General features: G+C 54.0%; 2 protein-coding genes and 1 long non-coding RNA gene across 19 annotated transcripts in view; 1 reads left to right on the top strand and 2 right to left on the bottom strand.

Annotated features, from left to right (window-relative positions):
• Positions 1-232: 232 nt before the first annotated feature.
• Positions 233-11,224, top strand: MMAB (metabolism of cobalamin associated B). Of its 2 annotated transcripts, none has more exons than XM_081546125.1 (9): positions 233-400; positions 1,887-1,948; positions 2,598-2,691; positions 4,783-4,840; positions 7,330-7,402; positions 7,640-7,737; positions 8,301-8,365; positions 10,138-10,197; positions 10,811-11,224. In XM_081546125.1, the coding sequence occupies exons 1-9, from the start codon at positions 285-287 to the stop codon at positions 10,908-10,910; spliced, it is 726 nt and encodes a 241-aa protein (XP_081402251.1). In that variant the 5' UTR covers positions 233-284; the 3' UTR covers positions 10,911-11,224. The 2 variants fall into 2 exon arrangements, with proteins under 2 accessions (XP_081402251.1, XP_081402252.1); XM_081546126.1 differs by lacking the exon at positions 233-400 and adding an exon at positions 1,249-1,334 and having other exon boundaries at positions 10,837-11,224.
• LOC145527845 (uncharacterized) lies at positions 9,420-20,227 on the bottom strand. The gene is made up of 2 exons (XR_014069933.1): positions 19,978-20,227; positions 9,420-12,411 (listed from the first exon to the last, which is right to left on the bottom strand). It is a non-coding gene; the product is annotated as an uncharacterized LOC145527845 (long non-coding RNA).
• A 1,357-nt stretch (positions 20,228-21,584) lies between these two features.
• UBE3B (ubiquitin protein ligase E3B) overlaps positions 21,585-25,780 on the bottom strand; it is a 46,970-nt gene continuing 42,774 nt past the window's right edge. For 11 of the 16 annotated variants that reach the window (XM_081546042.1, XM_081546046.1, XM_081546039.1 and 8 more), the window contains 2 exons: positions 24,557-24,649; positions 21,585-23,699 (listed from right to left, as the gene is read on the bottom strand). In XM_081546042.1, coding sequence (XP_081402168.1) covers positions 23,508-23,699; positions 24,557-24,649 — 285 coding nt within the window. In that variant the 3' untranslated portion in view covers positions 21,585-23,507. The remainder of the gene's footprint in view (positions 23,700-24,556; positions 24,650-25,780) is intronic. The other 5 variants (XR_014069922.1, XR_014069923.1, XR_014069920.1 and 2 more) reach the window with 1 other exon arrangement.

Genomic DNA, 25,780 nt, shown 5'->3' with positions numbered 1-25,780 from the left:
CCTTCCGCCAAGCCAATCAGAGCGCGCGAGCCGAGAGTCCCTTTACCAATTGGCTTGAGTATTGGCCAATAGCTGTCGTTTACCAAGCCCTCACGGGTTTCCCCGCCCAATTCCTTCCCTGGACCAATGGAAAGCAAGTACTTGGGAGTGTCCCGCCCTGGGGAGAGAGCCACGGACCAATAGAAAACGGGGACTGAGCGGTGGCGCGGCCGGCGGTAGGTGGAGTCAGCTCGGAACCTGGACGGGAAGCTGGCTGGGTCAGCTCTCGACTAGAGGCCCGGGGCATGGCTGTGTGGGGCCCGGGAGGTCGCCTTGGCTTGCGCGGGTTCCTTGGCGCCCGCAAGCTATTGTGTCCCCGTTTCCAGAGCCGAGGCCCCCAGGGCGTGGAAGACGGGGACAGGTGAGTACCTGCCTGAGAAGTTAACTCAGACACCTGAGTTGTGTTGTCGTCGGCGTGTTTACGTCACACCGCTGGGAGGTCACCGCAGCAATCGCCAGGTGACGTCCTCTTTAATCCTGACGTCATCATGGCAACGTGGGCTCCGTGGAAATCAGAGACCAAGATTTCTTAGCACGAGACAAATCCAAACGAAACCCAGCATCCGTCAGGACCGGTCATAGCCCACGTGAACCAGGAGGGTCCTTTTGCCTGACCTCACAATCAGGAGGGGTCCTCAATTCGGATCTTAACCTGTCCGCAAAGCAGTCAAGACACAAAGAGACACCAGCGCGATCTAAAGATGGCTCATCACATACCTTGAAATTTGCACCCCATCCCAGACCTCAGAACCTGACTTAGTACTGGATTAATATATTTTGTAGATCCAGTAATTCAACCTCTGAATAACCTTTTAATGTCACATTTTAATGTTGAAGTCTGTATTAAAGGCATTGCTATTTGAAAATGCCAGTTTTTGAACCCTATTTTGGCAATTCTCCATTTCAGAGTATACTTGGAGCTTCATAGTATGAAAGGGTTTTTTTCCCTTTCAAGAGCCCTTGGCTTTCCCTGGTACTCCAGTGAAAGTCGCTCAGTCGTGTCTTACTCTTTGGGACCCCATGGACTATGCAGTCCATGGAATTCTCCAGGTCAGACTACTGGAGTGGGTGGCCTTTCCCCTCTCTAAGGAATCTTCCCAACCCCGGGATTGAACCCAGGTCTCCGGTATTGGAGGTGGATTCTTTACCAGTAGCTGAGACCAATCTTCCAATGCAGGGGGCCTGAGTTCCATCCCTAGATCCCACAGGCTGCAACTTAAGATTCCACATGCTACAATGAAGATGAAAGAAACCACATGCCCAACTAAAGATCCAGCGCAGCCAAATAAATAAAAGTAAATATTTTTTAAAAAGAGAGTCCCTGGCTTGGTAGAACAGAAGTGATGGTTTGGGGTTGTGAAATAAGTCTTGGGCCAGAATCAAGCCCTACTATTTCTTCCCTGGGTGACCTAGAAAGGTGAGTCTCATCCTGTGAGCTACAGATTCCTCAAAAATAAAATGAACATCATAGATTGTGCCTCCCTTTGGGGTTTGGGAAGATTCCAGGGATAATTCCAGGAGATAACGCCAGTAATTCACTTAGCATAGTGCAGAGACTGGGAAAGTGATTGATAAATTCTCTCAGCAAATATTTATTGAGTATCTGCATTGAGCAATGTAGTACATCAGCTACTCTGCAGGTACAGGTGTGACAAGACACAGAACTGGCCCACAAAGGGCTTAAAACTAAGAGGAACAGAGGGGAAAGATTTCAAGAGATCCAAGCTGAGGGGGTGAGTTTTGACACTAAGGGTACAGGTAGCAAACTGTGACCCACTGAAGGAGGTGTCTCACTGGATATGCCATCTGTCCTCACTCACCATCTCTTGATGTTTATTTCTCCTTAGGCCACAGCCTTCCTCGAAGACTCCCAAGGTCCCCAAGATCTACACCAAAACAGGAGACAAAGGTAGGGTGGGGACAGGTGAAAAATGCAAAGAGATGGCAGATTCCATCTTAGAGTTCTTCCAAATTCTTTGCAGACATTAAAAAGTATGTGACAGACCTCAATAGGCATCACCCAAGTATCATGCAAAACAAAAGATGCCCAAGATACATTAAATGACAAAAGCAAATTGCAGAACAATCCAGAGTTGGGATCCATTGGATAAAAGTGTGTGTGTGTGTGTGTGTGTGTGTGTGTGTGTGTGTGTGTGTGTGTGTTTATATGTGTGTTCAGAAAGGCAATGTGAAAGGCTACACCTTGGACTGTTACCTAGGAGAGAGGTTGAATAGTGAGAGAGAGGAATGAACAGTCAGGCTTTCATTGTTTCCTGTACATTTATTCTATCCTGTTATCTTTTGTAATGGGCATATATTTCTTTGATAATTTAAAATCTGTCAGAACAGGGGACTTCCCCGGTGGTCCAGTGGCTAAGACTCTGCACTCTCAATGCAGGGGGCCTGGGTCCAATCCCTGATCAGGGAACTAGATGCCACCTGCTGCAACTAAGACTCAGTGCAGCCAAAAAAATCAGTAAATATTGGGGGGAAAAAAAGAGTATATCAAGATTAAAAAAAAAAACTCTTTAATTTGGGAAGCAAAATATTTTTCACAGGATTTTCTAGCACCTTCACTGGAGAAAGAAGACCCAAAGACGACCAGGTGTTTGAAGCTGTGGGAACTACAGATGAATTAAGTTCAGCCATCGGGTAAGGAGGACAGGATTGACCTTGAGGTCAGGTATGAGTGGGCCATTAGCAGGTGTGACTGAGGTGCGGCCCTGCAGAGCCAGTCCTGGAGGCTGCTTGCCCTTGACGCACCTTCCTCGGCCTGGAGGCGCAGGGCCAGCCGGTCAGCTCCACTATGCTGTGGACACCCTTCACCCTTCCCATCTGTTCATGTGCTGCCTTCTGTCCTGGGCTGTGTGCCCCACTTCACCCCTCCCTCCCCGCTCCCTCACCGTGCTCATGGCTTAGAAGGTGGACTTGGGGAAGTCATCAGAATCGGCCAGGCCTTGCTGGGGGTAACAGTGCCCACATCTCATGACTTGCACCACCAAAGGAATATTTCATCCTCTTAGTTCAAGCCCATCCTGGGTTGGGTGTGTTTCTCTGCATGGCCTTCACTCTGGGACTCAGGCTGGCGGGACAGCTTCTGTCTGGAACATGATTATTGGCTTTGGCCAGTAATCACAGCAGAGGGAAGAGAGGTCAAGGCAATGCCCATGCTGGCTCTGAAGGCTTCCAAGAAGTGACATGCCATCTCTGCTCATGTTTCATTGGCCAGAGCCAGGCACGTGGACACACCTGCCAGTGGTAGGGGTGGGAGGGGCAGCAAATATTAGAGCACCAAGTACAAGCCACTCAGGAAACTGTTGGCAGTGTGAGCTGCAGTTACTTGTTCTCTAGCTCTGGTGTGGCCTTGAGGGTGAAGGTCATGGTAATCAGATGGACCTGGGTTCAAATTCTCTCACACTTCCGACTGGCTGTGTGACTTCAGGCAGATCACCTGGTCTTTCTGAGCCTCAGTTTCTTATTCTGTCAAATGATCAGAGTGGGAAAGACTTCCCTGGTGGCTCAGATGGTAAAGAGTCTGCCTGCAGTGCAGGAGACCCGGGTTCAATCCCTGGGTTGGGAAGATCCCCTGGAGAAGGAAATGGCAACCCTTTCCAGTATTCTTTCCTGGAGAATTCCATGGACAGAGGAGCCTGGCCGGCTACAGTCCATGGGGTCACAAAGAGTCGGACACGACTGAGTCAGTTTCACTTATAATACATCTCAAAGGCAACAGGAGAAATCAGTGACGTGGGTTCAAATTCTGTCACACTGCCAACTGGCTGTGTGACTTCAGGCAAATCACCTGGCCTCTCTGAGCCTCAGTTTCCTGTTCTATCAAATGATCATAGTAATAGTATCCAGTCTCATTGGGCTCTTGTGAGGATGGAATGAGAGAATTCCATGTTCCCCCCTTAGTGCTAGGTAGCTAGCACTAATCATAATGCTAGCTATTATTATTATTATCATTATTATTAATTATTAAGACCTACTTGTTCAGGGCTGCCAGTTCTCAATGACAGGCCTGACTAAATAAGGTTTTCAGGATGGATAACGGGAGGTGGAGCTAGACTGCCAGCAGAGTAGAGGGCAGACGCCTCGGTGTGTGTGGGAAGAGTGTGGAAAAGGAGAGGTAGACACGAGATGAAGCAGGCAGAGGGCCGGGAAGGCGAGTTCTAGCATCATCGGCTGTTTGAAATTAGCCAGTCAGCAGCCCATCATCCCTCAGGTGATGTGGGTCAGGGGCCTGGCCAAAACTCAGCTGTGGATTCTTCTGCCTGTGTCACTTCTGTTCATATGGATCACCTGGCCCTGGTCAGAGGAAGCACTGAAAGAGTTGTTGTTGGCTGGATGAGTGATATGAAAAACAAATACCCCTAATCATATGTAAGGTTATGATGTTATAAAAACATTGTCAACAAAAAAATAACCCCTTTCCGTGATAGCTCAGTTAGCAAAATGGTCTGTCACCTGAGAAGGTATTACCTTCCAGCAAGACAGGGCTTCCCTGGTGGCTCAGATGATAAAGAATCTGCCTGCAGTGTAAGGGACCTGGGTTCGATCCCTAGATGGGGAAGATCCCCTGGAGAAGGGAATCTCTACCCACTCCAGTATTCTTGCCTGGAGAATTCCGTGGACAGAGCAGCCTGGTAGGCTACAGATCTCAAAGACTGAGCGGCTAACACTCAAGAACGGGGCCTAGGGATGTTATATTTGAGGCAAATTCTTTTTCCTTTTTCCTCATAGGTTTGCTATGGAATTAATTGCAGAAAAAGGCCACCCGTTTGTGGAAGAGCTTCAGAAAGTGAGTAACATTGTCTTACGAGAGCTGGGATTTTTCAACCCCGAGGCCTGGTGGCCGTAACTGGAATTGTCATCTGACCATCACTTCCTCTCTGTGTCACCTGGGACTAGTCACTTTCCCTCTGTGAGCCTCAGTTTCTTCATCTGTAAGATGGGAACACACAGAGATCACCCTCCCTCACAGGTGAGTGAGGAGGCTCACTCTCAGAGAGGGAAATGTGAGGTCACTGGTCTCAGCCCGGGACGTGGGGCAATGTCCAGACATGTTTTTGGTCGTCATGACTGGAGGTAGAAGTGATGTTGGGATCTAGTGGGTGGAGGCAGGGAAGCAGCTAAATGTCCTACAACGCACAGGACACCCCCACCCTGCACCCCCACCCCAGAGGATGACCTGGGCCAAAGTGTCAGTGGCTGTGAGGCTGAGAAACCCAGGAGGCCCAGCCGCCGGGAGCCCTTGGTAGGAAGGTTAGTAGGGTTCTTAGAATGACTGCTGTGTTCCCTAAGAGGCAGCCAGGCTTTGGCCCTCAGAGAGGACTTCAGAAATGGAGGCAGAGCTGCCACCCCTAGAGCACGAAGGACACACCCCAGGTTTCAGTCTACATGCTGACCTGAGCCTGCTGCCCGCTGGAGGGTCAGCCCCCGGCCCGCTTCAGTCCTCCAGGCCAGACCGGAGCACGCAGGGGCCCCTGGGAGCAGACGCAGGGCAGTGAGGGGCTGTACAAGGTTGGGAGGCCTAAACAGCTGGAACGTTCTATGAATGCAGCACCTCCTGTGTGAGGGAGGCAGGTCTTCAGCCTCATCATGAGGAACTGTTGGCGCCCACAGCGGTCGTTTCTGGTCTGCTGTGCCCACCTCTGAGCAGAGTTTGCCTGGGGACGAGGGTGCAATGACATGATGATCCCCCCTTACTTTAGGCCACATACTGTGAGTGACAGTTTCGACATCATCTTCTCCAGCACTGCTCAGGCCACCTACCCCCGCCTCCAGCTGGTGCCTCTCCCAGGCTCCCACAGCTCCTGCGCTTCTGCCTCGAAAGTGAAAGTGTTAGTCGCTCAGTCATGTCTGATTCTTTGCGACCCCATTGACTGTAGCCCACCAGCCTCCATCGTCCATGGGATCTTCCAGGCAAGAAAACTGGAGTGGATTTCCAGTTCCTTTTCCAGAGGATCCTCCCAACTCAGGGATCTTCCCAACCCAGGGATCGAACCCAGGTCTCCCACATTGCAGGCAGACGCTTTACCATGTGAGCTACCACAGACAGGAATCACCAGGCGTATGGCTTGGGCGCCCCATGGGTGTGGACTGTGACTTGTTCTCCTAGGCTGCCCCGGGGCCTGTAGAATGCCAGTCAGCCTGTTCCCAGCTCTCCCTGCAGAAGCCCATGAGGTGGAGGCCAGCTTTCACATCTTACAGAGGACAAAAGCGAGGCTCAGCCTGAGGCCCTGCAGCCAGGAATCCTAGCGGGGCTGGGATCCAATTCCCAGGCGGTGGTCACCTCTCTCCAGCCCCAGGGTGAACGCTGCAGGTGGCCAGTGGCGAGGTGGGACTGTGAGGTCACTTTCAGCTGGAAGCCGGAAGCCATGGAGACACCACATGGTCACATAACTCAAGCAGAGTCTGCAGCCTGGTGGCCCAAGGAAGGTTCCAGTCCACTCCTGAGCAGACAGCATCCACTGTCCACCCACTCTGTTCTGCTCCCAGCATACTGCCATGGTGGCCTTCTCATCAGAGGGCAGATCTGTCCTGTCTAGTTTAAAAAGCACCGTCAGGCTTTCCTGGTGGCTCAGTGGTAAAGAGTCTGCCTGCTAATGCAGGAGACACGGGTTCAATCCCGGATCCGGGAAGATGCCACATGCCACAGAGCAACTAAGCCCGGGCACCACAACTTATTGAGCCTGTGTTCTAGAGCCCACGTGCCGCAACTACTGAAACCAGAGCTCTAGAGCCGGTGCTCCGCAACAAGAGAAGCCACAGCAACGAGAAGCCCAGACCCTGCCACTAGAGAGTAGCCCCCACTCGCCACAACTCGAGAAAAGCCCACGCGGCAGCAAAGACCCAGCACAGCCAAAAATAAATTATTGAAAAAGAAGAAGGATGTAGATCAAAATAAAATAAAAAGCTCTGTCACCTTGGGTCTCTCAGCCCAGGTGTTATAGGTTAGAAGACCAAGGTCATCAGTTTAGAAAAAATAAAAAGAACTCACAGGGCCCCTGCATATGGGAGAGGAGGGTCGGGCGAGAGGATTCTTCTTAACCACCCCAGGCCTTTGATGCTCACTGTCTGCATCACCCAGATGTCCCCAAGGGAGCCAGGTCCCCTGCCAACCAGGGCAGATGTTCTGTGGGTTCAGTCAGTTTGCTCATAGCGTTTAAATGCTGGCTCCTTAGCGATCTGACAGCCCCAGCCCACCAGCTTCTGTGCAAGGACGCAGGGGACCTCACGTGGCCAGCATGACAAGGGTCTCATCCGCGCCTTCCTTTCCTCCCCCAGATCCAGTGCTCTCTGCAGGATGTCGGCTCTGCCCTGGCGACTCCGCGCTCCTCAGCCAGGGAGGCTCACTTAAGTAAATCTCTCCCTGAATGCACTGGGTGTGTGCTCAGAGGGCCCTGTGGGGGCCCAGGGAACCCTCTCCTGGGGGGCACCTGGGAGCCCTGTCAGCCTGGCCTTGCGGCCTGAGAGGGAAGGTGCCTCTGAGCCAGTGGAGTGGTTTGCAGGGTACCTGGATGGAAAGAGACCGGGGCGGGCTCCTATGATCCCGGGGCTGTGGCCTCACACAATGCCGGTCTCCTTGGCTCCACAGAACATGCCACGTTCGAGGCAGGGCCTGTCCTGGAGCTGGAGCAGTGGATTGACAGATACTCTCGCCAGCTGCCCCCGCTCACTGCTTTCATCCTGCCTGTAGGTACCCGGCCGCCTCAGCCTGCAGGGTGGCTGCGGACGCATGTGTTGACTACAACACATCAGCACTGACAAAGTCCCCCTCTTTAATGTGTAACAGTGACAGAAGCTGTCCCCCAGCCCCCAAGCCCCCTCCAGACCCTCACTGGTCCCATTCCCACCCCTGCACACCTTAGATGGGGGTACCCAGAGGCTTCCCTTGTGACTCAGACAGTAAAGAATCTGCAGTGCAGGAGACCCGGGTTCAATCCCTGGGTCGGGAAGATCCCCTGGAGAAGGACATGGCAACCTACCCCAGTATTCTTGCCTAGAGAATCCCATGGACAGAGGAGCCTGGCGGGCTGCAGTCCATGGGGTCACAAAGAGTCGGATACAGCTGAGTGACAACACCCAGAGACTGCGCCCTGGTAGGGCCCCTGGAGGCAGAACACTGCCCCGGGCTGGGGGCGGGTGGTGAACCTGCATGTCTGTCAGCCCCATCCGAGCTCCCTGTCTGCAGTGGGCAACCCCCAGCCCCCTCAACCCCACTCCCACCCCAGCCAACACCCGCTTTCTTCTTTCAGTCAGGAGGCAAGAGCAGCTCCGCGCTGCACTTCTGTCGGGCCGTGTGTCGCCGAGCTGAGAGACGGTACGGCCCCCCCGGGAGCGGGGCCTGGACGGGGACACAGTGGTCCCTGGTGAGATCAGAGCTGGTGCTGAAGCGGACAGCTCCAGCAACAGGGGGTGCGGGGGAGGCCCAGCAGGTCTAGTTGATTAATCATAATGATAATACCACTCAGGAGGTGTGAAGGCTCCCCGTTCTTCAGGTTAATTTAAATGGGAGGGGGCCTCTGCTGAGCAGGAAGATCCAAAATCTCCACAGCATAATGAAAGCTGTGAGGGAGGGTGCTTGGCCCCAGGGTGACCCAACCTGGTTGTGGGCATGGTGGGCGGTGGTTAGCAGGGGTGTGGTGGACAGAGTGTCCAGGGCGAGGGGACAGCAAGGGCAGAGGCAGCAGCCTGCGCTGAACGCACAGAAAGGAGGCTGAAGGTCTGATCCAGAGTGAGGGGCATGGGGCACAGTGAGGCCAGAGGCTGGGCTGAGGCCAGGCCAGGCAGGGCCTCCTGCACCCAAGGGCTCTGCCTTTATCCTGAAAGCCGATGACCGGCTCTAGGCTGTGGGGTGACTACTGGGTGCTGGGTGGAGAAGGGCCCAGACCAGCCAGCTACCTGCTGCCCCCGTCCCCAGATTCAGAGTCAGAGAGGAGGGAACCCCCCAGAAGCTCCTGGCCGCCTTATCAAGGAAACTTTAAAAGAGCAATTGCAGGGACTTCCCTGGGAATCCATTGGCTAAGACTCCAGGTTCTCAATGCAGGGGGCCCGGGTTCGATTCTGGGGCAGGGAACTAGATCCCACATGCCGCAACTAAGAGTTCACATGCCACCACTAAAAAGATCCCACCTGCCACAAGTAAGACCCAGGGCAGCGAAATAAATATTAAAAAAAAAAAAAAAAAGATTCTGCATGCCACAACGAAGATCGAACATCCCATCTAAGACCCAGCACAGTCAAATAAATATTGAAATAAATAAAAGAGTGATTGTGCAAAATCTCCATTTAACACGACTCATAGGCCAGGCTGCCACCCAGCTTTACAGAAAAGCAATAATAAAGACAATAAAACGTCTGTATACAACAGATGAGGCCACGCTGGGCGCTTTGTATTCATTATTTCATTGATTCCTTGTGGTAAGCTTGGAAGAGAGGTGGTGGCAGTCCCCCCTCTACCAGGGTCAGGAAATTGGGGCTCAGAGGTGACACCGCGGCCAGGGTCCCCTGGGTGGTCCATGGCAGAGTCTGGCTTGGAGCCCAGGTGTGTCTGCCCCAAACCTGAGCTCTGTCCACGGCCCCACATCATGAAGGTTTCACTTTTCACGAAAGGCTCTTGGACCCAAGTGGTTCGTAAAGGGACGCTGGGTCACAGAAAAGCTTCAGCTTCAGAAGGAAAAAAAAAGAGTCATTTGCACAGAGCCGTCCACATCAGCAGTGCTCATAGTAGCAAAAATGAGACAGTCCAAAGAAAGGTCCAACAACGGGGACTGGCCGAGCAGAGGAGGGTCCTCAGGACACCAAACCTGTGCCCAGGTGACAAAGCCCCTGGGGCAAGGGACATAAACCTGGGACCTCAGTTTGGGGTGAGCGCCTCCCAGCAGGGGTTATGCAGCAGAGGCTACGGGCCTGGAGGGGCTGCCACGTCATTGGCCCTCATCTCCAATAAGCACCCTCTAGAATGTCTGTGCACAGACTGGCGAGGACAACTCGTCAGGCTGCAGCGGGAGGGAGGTGCTGGCTCGGGATGCAGCCCCAGGCCCCGAGCGTGTTGAGCCCGTAACAACAGTGTGACGCTGTGTTTCCTCCTAGCGTGGTGCCTCTTGTCCAGATGGGTGAGACCGATGCAAACGTGGCCAAGTTCTTAAACAGGTACTCAGATGGGATGTGAAGTCTGTCTGAAAACGCAGGCACATTGTGCGGAGTAACGACCACGGAACAAGCCTCCCGCATTCATTCGCTTCAGTTGTGCCAATGTTGAGAAGCCGGCCCTAGGCCCCCTCTGCTCAAAGCGAGTTCCTTAGACCAGCAGCGCCAGCATCGCCTGCGCATCACTTAGACTTGCCAAATCCAGGCCTGGCCCAGCCGGTCCTTTCCAATCAGAATCTGATCTGTGTGTCACCAGGATCTCCGGGGGACTTGTGTGCACACCCCAGTTTGGGAGGCACCAGTCCTGGTCATTGGAAGGTGCAGAAACCAGGGATGGGTCCCAAAGTCGCTAGCCCCATGAGACTGGGCAGGGCAGTGGCCTCTTCCTGCGGAGACCGCCCCAGCCCTGGCGCCAGAGTCGGGTGCCGGGCTTGTACGGAAGCTGGCCTCGCGTGCCATCCATCAAGCCCGGGTTGGCTGAGCACCCGCTGTCCTGCCCGATGCTCCTGGGGGCGTGTGATTGATATTTCCTCCTTGAAGGCTCGTTTAGGGAGGACCCGGTTAGCATTGATCTCTCATTTCAGTCCATTCTGTTTGCCTGCTTCTGCCCCTCCAGACTCAGCGACTATCTCTTCACATTAGCCAGATACACAGCCATGAAGGAAGGGAATCCAGAAAAGATATACAAGAAAAACGACCCGTCGGACCGCACCTGAGGCTCTGGGAAAGAATGGAAGTGACAACAGTGAAGGGAAGACTTCGCCCTTGTGTCCTCATCCCTGAAGATCTCACCCACAGGGGCCAGAAGCTGGTCTTCTATCCAGACTCGGCTTCCTTTCATAGCCCTGCCACTTCCTTCGGGAGCTGTGGCTGGTTGAGAATCCTCCCCTCCTCCCCTGGGGTCTCCTCGGTCTTCCAGGAAGTGGGAATGAACTCAGTGTTGCAGGAAAGAAAGATAAAGTGATTGCTTCATTGAGGAACCAAGCAGAAAAAAAGAATAAAAGTGGGACAGGCTTGCTCCCTGTGTGTGTATATGTGTGTGTGTGTGTGTTACAGACAGAGCATGAGGCCTTCTACTGGCAACTCTGGCTGTCCGAGGATTTGGAATGGTACCAGAGGCTCTTGGAAATGTAATTGTGATTTACCTGTGCCAAAGGGGTTTTAAATGTCACATTTATAAAGGGGAAGGCAGACAGGATTTGGAGTTTAGTCACCTCTGAGCCACTCATCACAGGCGGAAGACGGCTGCAGACTGACAGGCGAGGCCTGGGGAACACTTGGACTTGAACTGTGTGCGTGGTGGGGGTGCAACCTGGGGAATCCTCTCTCAAGGAGAGTCTCCCTCTATCAGGGGCCAGAGACCCCTGATAGAGAGAGACACTGCTGCTTTGAGGGGGGCATGTCCTGCCCGGGGCGGCAGCATAGAGGGCCAGAGGTGGCGTGCCTTCAGCTTCAGACAATAAGCTCTTACGGTTCCAGCGAGGCTGACACAAACCAGACCGACTTCTCTGATGTTGCACTTGGCTGGTTTATGCCTCTGAGATCCAGACCATGGCTGTATTTTATTTCAGTTGTCACCGCGGCTCCCTCCTGCTATGAAGTGACACTGCCCGTGCCAGCTGTGTCCTTGGGAAGGGAGATATTTATGAAGGGCGAGGCAGCAGCCCTGAGATCCTGAAGGTTCCACACCGATAATTGCAGGAAACGAGTTGGGAGGGGCAGGCTCACAGAGTCAGGGCGGAAAGGTCCAGTGAACTCCATCCGCTGCACAGGAAGGCGGGTCCCTCCAGCCATCCTTGCCAGCAAGTCAGCAAACAGTAAAATGATGAGTTTTGTGCTTGCTTCTGCTTTCATTCTTAACCAACTTGCCTGCTCATTTTGCTGGAGGGAACATCATATCTCGTCCCCTCTAGGTCCTATTGTTCCTGAACTTGGGCAAAGTGGGTAAGGTGCCCGTGACCATGAGTGACAGCAAAAACCCTCCAGGAACTAGTGCCCACCAGGTGGCTTGGCTGGTGTGACCAGAGCTGAGAATGGTCCAGAACAGGCTAAAGGCAGTTTGTGGGCACTCAGGCTGGGTTGGGGAGGGGTATGTTCCAGGAGCTCCGAGAATCCATCAAGTCACTCAATCCTTCCTGCACCTCAGCGTCATCCTAGAAGGAGCAGGTTGTACATAATAAAACAACAGTCCTGCACTCCCTGCCATGGTAGACCATCCTACAAAGGACAAAAGAAGTGGTTTGAGTAGATTTCGTCCCCAAGGGCTGATCTTTGAAATAAGACCTTTTGCCTGTAGGCAAATCCCCACCCTACCAGCCCTTGCTGGGAAGGGCTGTCAAGGACAGATGGTAGCCCCGGGTTCCCAAGTCCCAACCGCTCCACACCATCCCTTCCATTGTGAACATCTCCGAGAAACAAACCCTCCAAGAAACAAGCATCCCTGAGAAACATGCAGATGCAGGCATGTCCTGTGCCTGACACAGCCACGTGGGAGCCAGAAGCGAAAGGAAAAATGTGTTCATCCCCCAGACACTCCTCAAAAGATGCTCCTGGGTCTGGAATCCAGTGGGAAAAGTTAACAAAACTCCACGATCAAAACACACGACTGTAAACAGCCCGTTTGTAGCCACTGTCAACCCTCGTAAATGATTGTTTCCATAGCACGGTAACGAGGGTCGGGGGAGAAAGGGCAGTCAGCTTTTATTTATAATTGTGATACCTTGTCGATCATAGATTTTTTTTTGTATAATTTTGATTTTTAAAAACTTATGGCATGAAAGCATTATTTCTCTTGCTTCCTGGATTTGGAGGCATTTCCATACATTTTGCACCCAAGAAAGTGCTCCACCTGCCTCCTGCTGGTCCTGGTCTGGCTCTCAGGAATGTATTTAGTGCCACGGCCAGAGGTGGTTGGATATTCTAGTGGCAAGAAGCCCACTGGGTGGCATCACTGAAGGGCTTGATGTGCCAGGCCCCGGGCCAGGGGCTTCACAGACATTATCTTGTTGAAATCACCCAGCAGCCCCAAGAGAGGCACCATCTGTGTCCTCTTAGCAGTGGAGGGAACAGACTTGAGAACCAACTCATGTCAGGGAGTCAACGCCAGGATGTGGGCCCAGGACGCGGCCCAGTGACTCCTGGCTGGGTGCCCCTCCCCCTGCCGCCACTTGACAGTCATTTTAATCACGACCTGGGCCGCCGAGAACAATGTCAGGCGCTAATAGATTCTGCTGTCTCATTTCTCAACCTAGTTTCCCTTAACTGATATTTCATGGCTATTGTTAATGTGCATTTTTTTTCACTGAGTAATTTTCACAGCCCGAACTTGTAACACATCCCAATGACAAACGTCCCCGGTACCGAATCCCCCCCTGTCAGCTGCAATGTCACCCTCATCTCCTCCCCACTCCGCCCTGACACCTTTCTCTGACAACCCATCCAGTTTTATGATCCCTCTGTCCTAGTTATCACTACTGAACCTTTAAGAATCCAGACGCATTTCAAGTTTAATTGAATAAAATCCTTTGTGTAATAAATTCCACATGAACGCTACATAAATCAGGGCCTGGGAGGCTTTGTGCCTCTTCCCTCCCTTCAGGTCGGTCTGATCTTGCTTAGGAGGGGCCCAGGGCCTCCTTTGCAGCCCGGCTGGGGTGCGGTGTTCCTTTGCCTTGACCTGTCGCTTTTCCTCTCTGGGAGTCCGTCATGGGAGACAGTGCTTGGATGCGAGCAGAAGCAAGAGATGCGCTGGTTGGGGACATAGCAGTTGGAAGGTTAGGGGGGTACCCAGGAACTCTGGGGGTGATCCTGGTGTTCACCCATCCACAGATTCGGAAACTTCTTCTTTTAAACATTTATTTATTTGGCTGTGCTGGGTCTCAGTTCCAGGACACAGGATTTTTGATCCTCATTGTGGCATGCGAGATCTAGTTCCCTAAGCAGGGATCGAACCTGGGTCCCCTGCATTGGGAAGCAAGGAGTCTTAACCACTGCACCACCCGGGAAGTCCCCAGATTCAGAAACTTGGGATGAAGGTTCTGTGCACCTTCTCCCTGGATAGACACAGACACACAGGTGTTCACAGTCTGTGTACAACCTGAAGAGGTCTGTGGAAGCCCCAGGGAAGAACCGTTGCTCTTAGCTCTCCAGTTTAGCACCCTCTGCAGAAGCGAATCCATGCACGGGGCTGCCTGCTTCATCAGCCTCGCTGCCAGCTGTGTGGAGCCCCAGAGGTGTGACAAGGAGCATGGGGGTGTGAGCAACAGCGCGGGCATCGGCTTCAAGCAGACCTGGGTTCAAGACCAGCTCTGTCACTTCCTAGCATCATGACTCCGGGCCAGTCATTCTGTCTTCCTGGGACTTGCTTCTTCGTCTGTAAAGCGGGAATGTGAAGCATATCTACCCCACAGGGCCACTGGGAGAGATTACTGAGGCAATGTTTAAAAGGCTCAGGGTCCCCCTGTCACATGCTAGGCTGCTATTCTTACAGTTGATTGTTACTATTTGAATTCAAGTCCCAGCTCTGCCACTTCCTAGCTGAGGCACCTTGAGAAACCCGCAACCACTCTGAGCCTCCATTTCCTACTTTCATCTTTGGGAATAATGATACCAGCTTCCAAGGGTTCAGGAAATATGTCCATGGGCCTCCATGGGCATGGCAGGTGGCTGCAGCTCAAAAACAAAAATGTATCTATTATCAAATCAAGTGTTTATCCTTTTTCAAAGCACTGTCAATAGCTCAGGCCCGGGTGATGGACAGAGGACCACTGAGCAGCATCTCTGGTTTGTTTAGACATCCTGAGCCTGCGGAAGACAGGGCTCTCCCCTGGCGGGGCCAGGTCAGCCAGGGGGCGTGGCTCCAGGAGCACCAGGACCAAAGTGAAAGGGAGGGTGACCTGGTCACAGGCCAGTGAGAGCTTTAACAGGTCGCCACCCAAGGACTCCCTGTGGGCAGTAGCAGAGCTGGGCAAAAAGACTGGTCTTCAGATTCCCGCGAGAGTTTCCTCTTGGGACAGAGAGCGTAGTAACTCAGGCAGAGGAGTAGAAGTGGTTAAGTGGTTAAGTCGTGTCTGACTCTTAGGACCCCATGGACTGTAGCCTGCCAGGCTTCTCTATCCAAGGGATTTCCCAGGTGAGAACACTGGAGTGGGTTGCCATTTCTTCCTCCAGGGGATCTTCTCGATCCAGGGATCAAACCTGTGTCTCCTGCCTGGACGGGCACCTTCTTTACCACTGAGCCACCAGGGAAGCCCTGAGGAGGAGAAGAGGGGACCATAAACCCAGGAGGACCCTGCTTCAAGCGACCTCTCCGAGAAAGGGTGAGACACAGGCCAGCTCAGGGTACACCAGGGCAAAGGCAGCCTGGGGAAGAGATTGAATAAATGGCAGAAAGGTGTCCAGTCCACCCAGGACCAGGGAGAGGGGTGTCCTCCCCCTCACCAGAGGCTCCCAAGGCAGAGACCCTCCAGCCCTTGACTCTGGCCATCTGTGGTGCCCACGCCCCTCCCCGGCGAGCAGGTGCCTTTATTTACGATCACCTTGGAAGGGTCGAGCAGACATATGTTGCTGAGGGTCGTTTATTCTTGTTTATAAAATTTATGGCTTTACCTCGATTACACACTGTCAAAACGGGAAGGATTGGCCCCAAAGTCTCTTACCGCATGACTGCCTCAGACGTGCGTACATCTGTTAACTCCGTAGGAGCTGTAGAGGGAAATAAGCCTGCCGATAACTCAGAAGCTCGCTGTCCCGTCAAGAAGTGGGGGCTGCGGGCCTTGAGAAGAGGTATCCAGGAGCCCACATGGAAGGGGAGTGGGGTTGGGGTCTGCTGGTGGCCACGCCAGGTGGCATCGGGACCCTGGCCCTGCCTGGTGACTTGGGTACTTTGGGGTGGGGATTGGGAGAAGAGGAACTAGAGTCCTGGGGCCTTCAGGGGTCTGGCTGCAGGACCGGCAGCTGGAGAGAGTTCCGAGCCTGTGGATCTCCACCTGCAGACGTCAGCGGGGAGAGAGAAACGCTGACTCTGCGCTGTTGGGGGGGTGGCGTCAGGTTCGACCTCTCAGAAGGGCGCTCTGGCATCGCCTATCTGAGTCGTGGAAATGTGTGTCCTTCTGGCCCCACAACTCCACGTCTGAGAATTTCTCCGAGGGAAAGAGATTCATCAGTGAAATCACAGGGTTGTTGTTGGTTTTCAGTGCTTGCTGCTCATTAAAGAGAAAAATTGGAAACAAACATCCAACAATAGGGAGCTCATTATTCAAGGAGGGATATTTAACAGTGAAGGGCTGTAAGAAATATCATAAGCTACTGAAAAGGATGGTACCTATACTTTTATTACTATGGAAAAGTGTTCATAATATTAAGTGAAAAAAAAACCCAAGCTATAAAATGAGAGGTATAGAATGATCGAAATCCTATAAGAGAGATATACAAGTGTAAATATACCAGAGTGTAAAAAAAATGCAAGGATCTGTTCCATATGTTAATAATGTGTGTGTGTATGTGTGTGTGAGTCACTCAGTCATGTTTGACTCTTTGTGGACCCCATGGACTGTAGCTCACCAGGCTCCTCTGTCCTTGAAATTCTTCACGCAAGAATACTCGAGTGGTTTGCCATTCTCTTCTCCAGGGGATCTTCCCGACCCAGGAATGCAACCCGGGTCTCCTGCAATGTAGGCAGATTCTTTATGGTCTGAGCCACCAGGGAAGCCCTATGTTAATAATACTTACCTCTAAATCACAGAATTATTGGGTGGTTTTAACTTTCATTTTTGTCTGAATTTTCCAATTTTGTTTTTTTTACTATGAATTTGGGTTAGATTTGACAGAGGCTTACTTGTGTGATAACATAATTTAAAAAGTGTAAGGAAACTGACAACTGCTTTCCCTGTCATTTACCTCCCTTGGGATGTTTAGCGCCAAGAGCACAGCCCCAGGGGAGGGCGGCCACCAGTAGCCAAAGCCACAAGGCCCCTCCGAAGACTAGAAGCCCAGAGACCGTGCCCTGAGTTTGTTCTGTTGGAGACAGCTGGCTGTCTGGAGAGCAGCCCCCCATGCAGCCTGCGTGTGGACACTTGGCTTCCATTCTAGGATGACAGCAGAGGGAAGAGAAATGATCACAGCCCTGCTGAAGGACCCCCGGTGGGGCATCATGCCAGCTTTTCACAGCATGCTGGCATCCTTCTTTCTCCTCTGTTGCTTGCTGCATCTTTGACTTGTACAGAATTTGAGAGGAGACAGCAGACTTCCACACTTACTCATCTCGTGTGGGTTTTCATCCTGCGTTATCACCCTGCGTTCACCTGGACAACCCGGTGCTCTGACCCATAGAGGAATGAATCCTAGGTGCTGCAGTCAGCAAGTGGAAAAACCAGCACTCGACCCCGGGCCTGCCAGGGCAGAATCCAGCTTCCTTGTTTCAGCTCTGTTCTGCTGAGACAGGGCTTATCCCAGAGACGGGCAAGAAACAACGCCAAAGCCAATTCCGACTGATCGGCAGTGGCTGCCTGGAGTGCTGTGGGAAGAAGGAACTTGAAGCTGGATCCAGATTCCGCAGGAAGGAGTTTGGTAATCCATTAGTAATGTCTGCCACGACTTGCTACGGAGGTAATGGAATAAATCGTGTGTGTTTGACATTTCTGAATCTTGGGCCAAAGTCCTCACAGATTTCCGAAGGGTGAGGACTTCAGAGGTAGGTATGGATCTTCAGGCTGCCTTAGGGTTCTCCCAACCCTATGGGCCCCCAAGAAAGCAAATGGGCAGGAAAGGGATTTCTCAGGGCTTTGAGACAACACATCAAACGTCATAGAATCTCCGAGAACGAAATCCTTATAAATCTGACTAACTGATTAGTCAGCCCTGATGAGCACGCCACCGTAATTTAGAATCTGTAATTACATTTCACATTAAAACATGCAAAGTTAAGATTAAAGCTGAAGAGAAATGGCTTGACACCTCCCGCCCCAGCCCACTTCCAACTTCCTACCTCCATCACCCAGCAGACAGGTCTCCTGGGGGCAGAGGCTGTGGTTCTAGAAGCCGCTTCCTTGTGTTGCTATTTCTCTCAGTTCCCTTGAGGGCTGTTTCCTACTGTTTTAGGACCAGGTCCTGCTTCCCTCCCTGCGGGGCTGCATTTAGTTGAGGCAAAAGCTTTGTTCAGGGGGGTACTTTTGGGTTTCTAATTTACAGTGCCCTCCAGCCAAAGACCACTAAGATTGCACCTATAGTTGGGCAAATTGTCTTGTTTCAGTGAGTGAGAACATGATGCAGGGAGAGGGTGTCAGAAAGAACTTAGAAGACTTGGGCTCTTGTTGGGTGCTTTGGGCTCTTGTTGGGTGCTTTGGGGAGGGTTCAAGGAAGCAGAGGTAGCTCTGTGATTGGATGTCTCACTAAACCCCTATAAGGAGGGAGGAGCGATGAGGCTAAAGCTGTAACAGGAGGGTCAGGCAGGCACAGCCCCCAACCTGTGTGAGGTCTCCTCAGATTAGTCACGCCTCTTCCACAACCCCATCACGAGCGCTGCAGGGCAGGGTGGTGTCCACGTTCTTCCACCAGAACTGCCAGTGCCTAGCCCAACCCGGAGCCTAGTAGGTCCTGGGTATCTATTAATATTTGCTGAATGAATGGACTTGGACTGAACTCCCTGGCAGTCTGCCTTCCCGGTCCAGCTCCTGGGCTGGGACACCTGCCAGCTTGCCAGGCCCATCTGGCACCCTCTGTAACGGGGACCACACCACCCAGGCTGCAGGGCCGACTTTACGTGGCCCTGCACTGCCCCACGTGGATGATGCCACCTCTCCCTGGACCCTGGGTGGGCCACGGGCAGGGCAAGATGTCAGTGGGGCCAGGCCCAGGGGGAGGGGGAAAGGACCATGGAGGACAAAGCGTCCCTGTGACCCCCGACTTGTCTCTTTCTGCCTCCTTCAGGCTCCCCTGCCTGCCGCTGGAGGTCCCTCTCCTGAAGCTCCCCCGGGTCTGTTTGCACCCCATGACTTCTAGCCCCCTTGGCTTTCCCACCCCCAGCAGCCCCCACCGCACAGGGTGTCCGGCGCGGACACTTCCCTGTGGCCGCAGGGCCCGTGGAGGTGCAAGGGGGACCTCCCTGGCCACGCAGACACAGGGCTGAATCCCATTTCCTGTGCTTTTGAGCTGTGTGGCCTCAGGCAAGTGAATCCACCTCTCTGCACCTGTGTCCTCCTCATCTGCAGAACCAAGCAGTGACCCTCCCAGGGCCCAGGGTCCTCGGGTGGATGCAACACAACTGCTTGTGCAGAGGTCTGAGCAGAGAGCTGGGCTTGAGCGAAGGCCGGGGAAGGCAGCTACCGCCATCACCGTTTATGGCACAACGCCCCCACTCCTGTCCTTGCTGACAGACGTGTCCTAACCTCCCCCCCACCTCCACCCCTCTGGTCTGGCTGCTTCCTCTGCCCCAGACGCCTCCCTTCCCGTCTCCAAAAAAAGAGGGGAAACCCTCTTTCCAAGTGAAAATGAGAAAATGCCTCCTTTATTGGCCCTTTCCTGCTTAAACCCCTCTTTTTGACCAGTGCACTATTTGCTACCATGAAGATGCGCTTTAAGGCATGCCTCACTCGGCCCAGTTCTTGGAGAAGGAACCAGAGGTTCGTGGAGGTGGTCAAATCGGTCGCAGCCAGTGGGCGGCCAGGCTGGGCCCAGCACCCATCCTATGAGCCCACAGCCCCTTTCCTGTTTGTGAGGTTCTCAGACTACTACTACTGGGGCGACTTTACTGATGAGGCAAGAAGGTTCAGGGAGTTAGAAACTTACCTGGGGTCACTCAGCTGATCTGTGCCCGTTTTTGATGCCAAGGTCAGGGTCTTTGCCTGATGTCTGGGCTGTGGAAGACAGCACCCTGACCCTTGCTCCTCAGTGTGGTCTGTGGTGTGGTGCCCCAGCCAGACCTGCGGAAGTGGACCTCCCTGGGGACTCAACGTGCAGGTGAGTGTCCGTGACGCTCTCATCTGGTTCCTCTGCTGGTCCTCTGGGACCCATCTTCAGCAGGACTGCTTCTGCCGTCACTGAGTGGATGCCTGCCATCTGGCTTCTTGGTGGAAGGTCTGTAATCCTACAGACTCACCCCAGTCCACCCAAATTCCCAAGGGCTGAGATAAGCCCGAAGAGAATGTGGCTGTGAGTCCTGGGTTGGGGAGATGCCTGGCCTGAGGGCATGTGGAAGCTTGGGCAGAGAAGGAGCCGTGCGCCTGGGGCGGGGCCTGGAGCCCAGCAGGAGATCCCCAGGGGTCCTGCTGACGTCATCAGGAAACAGCTCTGGAGAGGACACCACTTCTCGTTCTCCTCAGTGGAGGGTGCCTTGCTCCTTATTCAGTGGAAGCCCAGAGAAACAAGGGGCCTTGCCTCCCAGCCTCCCAGCTAGTGGGAGGAAGAGCTGGACACGAACCCAGGTCCAGATGCTCTGAAGCCCGAGGTCTCTCCAGCGCCCTCAGTTAGAGCTGCACTCAGCTGGACTCAGGAGTCAGCTGTGACCTGTTAAGAGCGTGCTTGCAACAAATGTCAACCATCATGAGGGTTATAATGAGGAGGCTGTTTCATTTTGACTCCACGCGGAGAGAATCACGGTTCCGGTCTGGGCCTCAGAGCAGCCCCTTCTCAGAGTTACTCTTGGATTCCTCTCGGGAGGCCGGGTGGCCCAACTGTCAGGCTTTTAAGACCTCTCCTGATGCTCAGATGCTCCCAGGCCAGGAGAGGCAGCGAGAATCCCGGGAGGAGCTGGAAAGATGGGCAGGGTTGAGATGGGTTTTCTGCTGAGTGTAAACCTGGGCTTGTGTGAAAGGATGAGACAGGGCTGGCATGTCCTGCAACTGCAACCTTTCGTAAGGGAGGAAAGCTGAACACACTCAGAGGAGCTGGAAAATCTCAGTTTGAGCATTACTGAATTATCTGGATTCTTTTCAACAGACACCCGTCACCGTATTATGTTACCGGGTAAGACGTGTGATCCAGGGTGGAGCTGCCTCTGGAGAGTGCATGAGAAGGATGGGGTGGGGGACGGACATGGAGGGTGCCTAAGGGACTTGAACTTTATCTGAAAGTTGACTCGCTTTGTATGGCAAACATCCCACTAGTGCTGACCCTGGGAAGGCAGTAGCTGCGGCTGTCTGCCGTCTTGTCCTGAGTCCTCTTCCCACCACAGGAGCCTCGGAGCTTGCCCCATCGCCAGCTCTCCAGGTGCTCGGTCGAAAGCGCTCCTTCCTGACATAAGAAACAGAACAAAGGGACTTCCCTGGTGGTCCGGTGGTTTCAGACTCTTGAACTTCCACTGCAGGGGTGCAGGTTCAATCCCTGGTCAGGGAACTAAGATCCCACATGCCCCCAGGAACGGACAAAGGGAGAAAAAAAAAGCGGAACACAGCCACTGTGTGCTGAAATACAAATTTAATAAAGTCTTTGATCATGTTTCAACCCATAAGTTATCTATGAAAACAACCCCACCCCGACAACTTTTTAGAGCCATCAAGAGCCATCACGGTGTCTGTGAACACCAGCAAGAAAAGTACAGATTCAGGGCTTCATTAGTGCCATACTGCTAGCCAGAAGTTAAATGAAATTACAAACTATCCCTCTTCATCAAAAGAGCAAAGCTGATGTTGGTGCATAGAAACCACTTTCTGCGATCCCACCCTGGCAGACTCCTAGGGAACAAACATCAAACCACTACCACTTCGTGCAGGCTGACAATCCTTCAGGCACCAGCATGAATGTACCCACCTGCCCATATCCCGACACAAATGTTTAGAAGAGATTTTCAAAGGAATTGAGTGTTTAGACGGTGACAAGTCCACAGACTCTGAGGTTACTAACATATCTTAAATAATAATAATAAATTCCTGTCTGTCTTTAGATTCCTTGCTGTCTTCCCATCAGGGTAAAACATGCGCTCTGTTTTCTAGAAGCCTGGGGCTCTACCAGGGCCAGCTTGGGCCTGCGCAGGACACTGTTACCCGGCTGAGACCCCCTGCCAGAGGCCAGGGAGACAGGTCCTGCCCGCTTTGTGCCAAAATGAAGGTTCTTTCCAGAAGGGTTTTTTTTTGCTGCTTGGAGGAGAGTTATGTGGCGTGCCCTCTGCTGGCTCTGCAGGGCCTAGGGACCGGGCGCTCCTGGCCTCTCGTCTGGCTTCAGTCTGGTGGCGGGAACACACGGAGAGTGCGGGGAGCAGGCGAGGGCGCATGGCTGTCCACACAGACACTAACGCGGCTTCTGCCTCGATTCCCTGGATCTGGAGCACAGTTCTTGTGACAAAGGTGAAGGTGACCGCAGATGAGTGCAATGGGTTGGAGGAGAAAACGAAGTGAAACACCAAACGCCAACCCGGAGCGCCCTCACGTTTCCTCAGCCTCGTGAGCCCCCGTCAGCGTCAAGGGCTCCTGGGTTCCTGGTGCTGAGGAAGGACGGGGAACAAGACCCGTGTTTGTGAGGACTTCCACCATCTACGGAGTGAAGCCACTGCCAGACAGGACAGGTACCTTCAGCTGGTGTTCATCCCTCACTGGACTGTAAGGGTGGCCAACAAGCAGCCAGCGCCCGCTGGAAGCAGCTGCTCTTAAGGACCGACAGGTTTTCTCTCCCAAGCTCAGGATGCCGACGTGAGTGCCCAAGATGGGAGCGGGCCGGTGGGGGCTCCTTGGCAGCCTGGCCGCTGAGGACTCGGGAGCACCCGAGGGGAGAGTGGGCAGGGGACCGCCACCGTGGGAACATGGGGCTCCTAGGTGGGAACAGCACCCCGAGCCTCCGGTGCCCCACGGCTTCCCCAGCAGGTGCCTCTGCGGCCCTGGGAGCCCGCGGGCCTGGCTGGCTGCAGAGGCCGCTGAGGAAAGGCCGGAGGGCGAGACTGCCGGGCGCGTAGAGGTGTGGCGAGGCCTTACCTGAGTAGAGAGCTTTCAGAAACGGAAGGGAAGCATCTCCCGCTTGGTCACCTTTGTGGGTTCAGGCTCACGCCCTGAAAAGCACTCTGGAGCCTGGGGGTTCCTGGGACTTGTTCATGCACAGCTTGCGCAGGAAGTTAAGGACCAGAAAGACTCACAAAAAGACCAGACTATCAAAAAGAGAAGCCCGGCTGCCATCAGAGGCCCATGCTTGAGGCCCCTGGAAAGCAGGAAAGAGGGACCTATGATGGTGGAAATCTGGAGGTTTATTTCCAACACCCGCTTCCTGTTAGTGTCACCTGGAGAGCGCTGGGTCGTGTCCTCACATGCATCCAAGTTCTTGAGGCCACAGGGGCGTCTCATGGCTATAGAGAAGGGCTGAGGCTGCCTGGGAGCCTGCAGTCGGCGGGGCAGGGGCTAGGAGAGCTCGAAGCCCGTGTTCATGCTGATGGCATAACGTAGCTTCTCCCGCAGGACGCTCTTCTTGCTGTAGTTGGGCAGCTTGAGCAGGTTGAAGCAGGTGGAGGAGGTGGGCAGGCGGCCGCCCGGCTCCCGCTTGCGGATGGTGAAGAAGCCTCGGAGGACGCTGCCCAGGGTGTCCCCCGTGTCCTGAAAGCACAGCCCACAGCCTCGGGTTGGGGGCACCCTGGGAGAGGGTCGGGCCAGTCCCCCCGAGGAGGACAACTGGAGGGATGGGTGCCCGGGAAGCGAGCCTGACTCCTCAGCTTCCGCACAGAGGCGGGGAGCTGCAGAAAGCAGCGCTGGGAAACAGGGCCTTCTGTCAACTGCTAACTATCGGTCAACCAATTCTCAAAGCGCCAGAGCACTCACTGTCCACATATTTTGGTAACAAAACATTTCTGAATGCAGCCTAACACTTCCTCCCTGATCTTGCCAGGGCGGACTGTAACTTGGGGCAGCCTTCCTTCAGGAAGCGGGTGAGAGTCGTTTGGTGTCACCTAAGAGGAGTGTGCAGCATGTAGCCAGGGGGTCGTGGAGAGTAGCGACCACCCAGAGACCATGGGCTTTCACGGGGGTAAGAAACTTCTAACAATGGCCACCACCCGAGCACCCACTGTGGGTCAGGTGGCGGCGCGCGGAACGCGGTCACTCTGAGGGCGTCCACTCTCTCTCTGCAGAGGAGGAAGGCGGCTGCTGGCCCAGGTGTGCAGAGCTGGCAGGTAGAGGAGCTGGACTGAGGGCTGAGCTTGTCCCATTCCTGAGCCCACGGCCCAACCCCTCTCCCATGCTGCCGTTCAGACCTGGAACCGGGGCGGCACGAGCAGCTACGAGAAACACCCCACAGGTATTCTTTCTCGAGGGAGTCATGAGAAAGGGACCTCCTGGAGCGCCGAGGTGCCCAGCCACCCACCCTGTAGACACGACCTGGTGGGCGCCCTGCCTGGTCGCTGGGACCCAGCAGATGACCCCTGGGAGGGGCCGGTCCTACCCCAGCAGTGGTATACCTGATCATCCGACACTTCGACACAGCGGATGGAGAAAGGAGGCTTGAGGTAGGCAAATCCCAGGAGCGGGGGCCGGGAACAGCTGGTCACAAACTGCAACACAAGGCGTGGCCGGGGGTCAGAGGGGGGAGATGCCGTCCTTGGGGGAGAGACCACACGACGGCACCAGAGAGGGAGAGGGAGGAGGCAGGGACCTGCTAAGCGCGGCAGGGCGAGGCCTGAGCTGAGGGCTGAGGCTCCGAAACACACATCACACCACCAACAGCTCGCTCACTTGGCATCTGCCTTCCCACTTGGCAGCTCAGGCACGCAGGGACGATGCCTGCAGGTGGCAGGGCTGTCCCCGTGAGCTTGGCCCCTGGCCAGCTCTCAGCAGGCTGACCAATACCTGGCCTCGGGCACCAGCGAGGCTGAGGGTGGACCAAGGTACTGGATGCCCCCAGTGGGGGATGTGGGACCAGCCTCGCGTCCCTGCTGCCGCCCTGGAATTACTGGCATCTTTCAGACGGCAGTTCCCGCGTCAGTTCCCTAAATGACTAGTCCTACCTGGACAGAGGCATCGACCCGCCTGGAAATCCAAGTGCTACCCCCGCCCAGGGAAGGCCTAAGAATCCCTTTGCTTTCTTCAGTTCAACATCAGTGCAACACTTTCCCTTCTCCAGGGGATCCAGGGTCCTGCTACTGAGAGCACCGAGCTGGGGATCAAAATTCCAGGCAAGACGAGTGTTTGGGTCTTAAAAACAAAGGTTCCCTTTTAAACAGTGCTATAAGTGATAGTGAGATTCCTGAGACGGTCCAAAAAGTTTGTGCGTCGTGCTTCAAAAACTGTTTGTACAAAAACTATTGACAAGATACATTACTAGCCTAATATCCTGTGTTTTCCACCAGAAAGACTGTAGCAACAGATCGTATTTAGAAGCATTTCCACCCTGAGCTGAGTCCACCGTGAACCCGACCCCATCTAACCAGGCCTCGGGTGCTGTGTGACTCCTCCCGTCTGAAGCATGTGGATACAGTCGTGGGAAGAGTCTGTGCCCCTTCCAGTTCGGGGTGCTCAGGCCCGCTGCCTGCTGCCGGCCAGGGCTGGTCCAGGGAGGGAGGCGCGGTCAGTCTCCCGGGATGGGAGGAGGATCGGAGGGCAGGGGCAGCCGTGGGGCTCTGCCATCGTTACATCTAAAGAAGGCACGTCCCCTCCTGTAGGACAGTTCTGGGGCCGCCCCCCAG

This window comes from Giraffa tippelskirchi, chromosome 11 (assembly GCF_054371585.1).
Source record: "Giraffa tippelskirchi isolate mGirTip1 chromosome 11, T2T-mGirTip1v1.2.pri, whole genome shotgun sequence".
In the NCBI taxonomy this organism is placed as follows: domain Eukaryota; kingdom Metazoa; phylum Chordata; class Mammalia; order Artiodactyla; family Giraffidae; genus Giraffa; species Giraffa tippelskirchi.
This window is presented reverse-complemented; position numbering and strand designations above follow the sequence as displayed.

Bases quoted from the DNA above. Each gene is read 5' to 3' on its own strand.
- MMAB (XM_081546125.1), top strand. From the start codon at position 285: ATGGCTGTGTGGGGCCCGGGAGGTCGCCTTGGCTTGCGCGGGTTCCTT. The intron at 1,949-2,597 runs GTAGGGTGGGGA...TATTTTTCACAG, and splicing joins CACCAAAACAGGAGACAAAG to GATTTTCTAGCACCTTCACT. The intron at 4,841-7,329 runs GTGAGTAACATT...TTCCTCCCCCAG, and splicing joins TTGTGGAAGAGCTTCAGAAA to ATCCAGTGCTCTCTGCAGGA.